Source organism: Sander vitreus, unplaced genomic scaffold, assembly GCF_031162955.1.
Source record: "Sander vitreus isolate 19-12246 unplaced genomic scaffold, sanVit1 ctg401_0, whole genome shotgun sequence".
In the NCBI taxonomy this organism is placed as follows: Eukaryota; Metazoa; Chordata; class Actinopteri; order Perciformes; family Percidae; genus Sander; species Sander vitreus.
Genome location: NW_027595526.1, coordinates 35,001 through 40,000, shown reverse-complemented (window position 1 = coordinate 40,000; position 5,000 = coordinate 35,001). Strand labels below are relative to the sequence as shown.

Here is a 5,000-nt window from a genome sequence, read left to right as displayed (position 1 = left end):
TTAGAAGCTCTTTCCCGGTGATGGCTGAGCGTTACTGAGCAGCCTCCAACTGAGCTTGAAGACGTAGATGTGACGTGAGCAACCTGTCTGAAAGTTGGAAGTCTTCTGGTAGCTGTGCCAAGAGAAATCTCAATCATTCCCAATCTAGCAGAGACGGAGAGCGTAGGTATATGTAAGGAGATAACATAGACACAGGCTCATTATTGATCACTAAAATGATAGTTAACATTAGTCATTACACTTAAACAGCTGATGGAAGTCCAAACTGCCTGAGAGCTTCTCCTGTACTATACGGTAACTCCTCTACTATGAGACAGGAAGTCTCGTGGTTATGACCCAATCGTTAGCCTATTGTTATAAAAACGTCTGCTACGGAGCCATAACGTGAGCTACAAGGTAATGGAGCCTTTTATACATTGTCGTGTTTCTTTAGAAATAAACAACGGACAAATAGAGTCTTTAAACGCTTCAGATGTAAAGGTATTCTCTGTCAAAGTGACGTCAGAATGAATGGGAGTCAATGGGATGCTAACGGGATGCTAACGGGAGGTGATGGCTTGGTAGCATCAACATGGCGCCATAGGAGCTACGTGGTCTGAGGAGAAGCTATCACGCCATACTTCCTGATGCTGAGACGACCACCATTCAACCCAAAAAGTCCTATAACCATTCCATGACTCCCACGCTGTTCAGTTGAGGTCAATTAAGCTAAAAAAAGCTGCATGATTCCCCTTTAATACGGTTAAAACCCCGAAATAACAGCAGCCGTGGTTACCAGCGGGGGAGACGTGTCCCCCCCGCGGAGACGTGATGGTTGATTGACGTTATCGGGGCTTTTTTTTCATCGCTGCTCGCTAAAGACAAAGCTAACGTAAACAGTTGAAATGATATCCAGTTACACTTTAGTAGATCATTAAATAAATTTAATTAATCATCATTTATATTAATATTTAAACAGATATTGTGATTGTGAACATGGACAGTTTATAACGCTTCAAACATCACAGAAACATTTCAGACTAACAGACGGAAACCTTAAAGGTGAAGCTGGAAGACTGTCTCTCTCTCTCTCTCTCTCTCTCTCTCTCTCTCTCTCTCTCTCTCTCTGTCTCTCTCTCTCTATCTCTGTCTCTCTCTCTCTCTCTCTCTCTCTCTCTCTCTCTCTCTCTCTCTCTCTCTCTCTCTCTCTCTGTCTCTCTCTCTGTCTCTCTCTCTGTCTCTCTCTCTGTCTCTCTCTCTCTCTCTCTGTCTCCCTCTCTCTCTCTGTCTCTCTCTCTCTCTGTCTCTGTTCTCCCTAAACATAATACGAAATGTATTTAGAAATAGAAAACGTTACACTTCATACGGTTTGTATGTATGTAAAATTCTAACCAAAACATTTTAACGTTTTAAAAAGCGACAAAAACGTTTTAAAAAAAACCCAAAATGTTGAAAAAAGCATTGAAAAATGTGTCGAAGACAGTGTTGATTTTCAGTTTGGACCTGAAGACAACAGGACGGTTAAACAAACATTTTCCAAACAGTCTCTCAGACAGAAACCCGCCTGCCAGCGTAGCGCTGGGCGTGTTGCGTTTGAGGCCCGTTCCTACAGCAGGACGCAGGGCTTCTTGACCACGGCGGGCGCCGGGTTGAGGAAGGCCTTCACGGCCTCGGCGAACACGTCCTTTATGCCGTCCTGGTTGAGCGCCGAGCACTCTAGGTAGCGCACGGCGTGGATGTGGCGGGCAAGCACGGCGCCCTGCTGGGGACTGACGGGGGTCTGGTTCTGCTCCTTCAGCTTCCTCTGGGTCTCGGCGTCGGCCCGCAGGTCGCTCTTAGTGCCCACGAGCAGGATGGGAACGCTGGGGCAGTGATGGGACACCTGCAGCCAGGAGGGGACGCACGGATAAAAGGTTAAACTCAACACACACACAGACACACACACAGACACACACACACATATACACATACAGACACACACACAGAGACACACACGCACAAAGACACACAGACACACACGCACAAAGACATATACACACACACAGAGACACGCACTCACACGCACAAAGAAACACATATACACAGACACACACACACACACGCACAAAGAAACACATATACACAGACACACACACACAAAGACATATACACACACACAGAGACACGCACTCACACGCACAAAGAAACACATATACACAGACACACACACACACACGCACAAAGAAACACACATCTACAGTGGTGTGAAAAAGTGTTTGCCCCCTTCCTCATTTCCTGTTCCTTTGCATGTTTGTCACACTTAAGTGTTTCGGAACATCAAACCAATTTAAACAAAAGTCAAGGACAACACAAGTAAACACAAAATGCAATTTGTAAATGAAGGTGTTTATTATTAAAGGAGAAAAAAAATCCAAACCATCATGGCCCTGTGTGAAAAAGTGATTGCCCCCTAAACCTAATAACTGGTTGGGCCACCCTTAGCAGCAACAACTGCAACCAAGCGTTTGCGATAACGTGCAATGAGGCTTTTACAGCGTCCTGGAGGAATTTTGGCCCACTCATCTTTGCAGAATTGTCCTAATTCAGTTACATTAGAGGGTTTTTCGAGCATGAACGGCCTTTTTAAGGTCATACCACAACATCTCAATAGGATTCAGGTCAGGACTTTGGCTAGGCCACTCCAAAGTCTTCATTTAGTTTTTTCTTCAGCCATTCGGTGGTGGACTTGCTGGTGTGTTTAGGATCATTGTCCTGCTGCAGAACCCAAGTTCGTTTCAGCTTGAGTACACGAACAGATGGTCGGACATTCTCCTTCAGGATCTCTTGGTAGACAGCAGAATTCATAGTTCCTTTTATCACGGCAAGTCTTCCAGGTCCTGAAGCAGCAAAAACAGCCCCAGACCATCACACTACCACCACCATATTTTACAGTTGGTATAATGTTCTTTTTATGAAATGCAGTGTTCCTTCTACGCCAGATATACTTGGACACACACCTTCCAAAGAGTTCCACTTTTTGTCTCATCGGTCCACAGAATGTTGTCCCAAAAGTCTTGGGGATCATCAAGATGTGTTCTGGAGAAATTGAGACGAGCTTTGATGTTCTTTTTGCTCAGCAGTGGTTTTCTCCTTGGAACTCTGCCATGCAGGCCATTTTTTGCCCAGTCTTTTCCTGATGGTGGAGGCATGAACGCTGACCTTAACTGAGGCAAGTGAGGCCTGCAGTTCTTGGACGTTGTTGTGGGGTCTTTGTGACCTCTTGATGAGTCGTCGCTGCGCTCTTGGGGGTAATTTTGGGCGGCCGGCCACTCCTGGGAAGGTTCACCACTGTTCCATGTCTTCGCCATTTGTGGATAATGGCTCTCACTGTGGTTCGCTGGATTCCCAAAGCTTTGGAAATGGCTTTATAACCCTTTCCAGACTGATAGATCTCAATTACTTTCTTTCTCAATTGTTCCTGAATTTCTTTGGGTCTCGGCATGATGTGTAGCTTTTAAGGATCTTCTGGTGGACCTTACTGTGTCAAGCAGCTCCTATTTAAGTGATGCCTTGATTGTGAACAGGTGTGGCAATAATCAGGCCTGGGTGTGGCTAGAGAAATTGAACTCAGGTGTGGACAACCACAGTTATAGTATGTTTTAACAAGGGGGGCAATCACTTTTTCACACAGGGCCATGATGGTTTGGATTTTTTTTCTCCTTTAATAATAAACACCTTCATTTACAAATTGCATTTTGTGTTTACTTGTGTTGTCCTTGACTTTTGTTTAAATTGGTTTGATGTTCCGAAACACTTAAGTGTGACAAACATGCAAAGGAACAGGAAATGAGGAAGGGGGCAAACACTTTTTCACACCACTGTATACACACACACACAGAGAGACACACGCACAAAGACACACATATACACACAGACACACACACACAGAGACACACATATACACACACACAGACACACACGCACAAAGACACATGTACACATACACACACACACAGACAGACACACAGACACACACACACACATATTTTGAAAATAATTTGAGAAACACTCATAAAAAGTTGTAATTTCATAAATAAGTAATAATAACTCAATGATTTGATATATTTCCAAGCGGTAAGGAGCCGTTAAGTTGCTTGTGTTTCAGTGATTTTGTGTGTTGTCGTCAGACGTTGACCTCTGACCTCTGGGTGCCACTTGTGTTTGACGTTCTCGTAGGAGGCGGGGCTAGAGATGGAGAAGCAGATGATGAAGACGTTGGTCTGTGGGTAGGACAGCGTCCGCAGGCGGTCATACTCCTCCTGCCCCGCTGTGTCCCACAGGTTCAGACTGATGGTCCGGCCGTCCATAGTCACCTGAACGCACCACGCACACAGACACACACACACACAGACACACACACACAGACACACATACACAGACAGATACAGGAACAGACACACACACACAGACACACATACACACACACACACATACATACACACACATGCACAGACACACACACACACAGACATGCACAGACACACACACACACACACACACACACAGGAACAGACACACACACACACACACACACACACACAGGAACAGACACACACACACACACACACACATGCACACACACACACACACACACACACACAGGAACAGACACACACAGACACACACATGCACAGACACACACACACACGGGAACAGACAGACAGACACACACACACACACACACACATAGACACACACAGACACACACATATGCACAAACACACACACACAGGCACCATGCACACAGACACCACACACACACATGCACACACACAGGCACACACACAGACACACACACATGCACAGACACACACACACGTGCACACACACACACACACACACACACACACACACACACACACACACACACACACAGGAAAACACAAACACACACAAATATTTTGAAAATAATTTGAGGAAAAGTCATAAACAGTTGTGATTTGAGAAGATGAATAATGAGGTAATGATGACCTGGCTGCTGT

At 45.3% G+C, this 5,000-nt stretch overlaps 1 protein-coding gene across 3 annotated transcripts in view; it reads right to left on the bottom strand.

Annotated features, from left to right (window-relative positions):
* Window positions 1-901: 901 nt before the first annotated feature.
* rhogb (ras homolog family member Gb) overlaps window positions 902-5,000 on the bottom strand; it is a 19,958-nt gene continuing 15,859 nt past the window's right edge. For all 3 annotated transcript variants that reach the window (XM_078245181.1, XM_078245182.1, XM_078245183.1), the window contains exons 3-5: window positions 4,990-5,000; window positions 4,161-4,331; window positions 902-1,861 (exon numbers count right to left, since the gene is read on the bottom strand). The exon at window positions 4,990-5,000 is cut by the window's right edge and continues 160 nt beyond it. In XM_078245181.1, coding sequence (XP_078101307.1) covers window positions 1,586-1,861; window positions 4,161-4,331; window positions 4,990-5,000 — 458 coding nt within the window. In that variant the 3' untranslated portion in view covers window positions 902-1,585. The remainder of the gene's footprint in view (window positions 1,862-4,160; window positions 4,332-4,989) is intronic.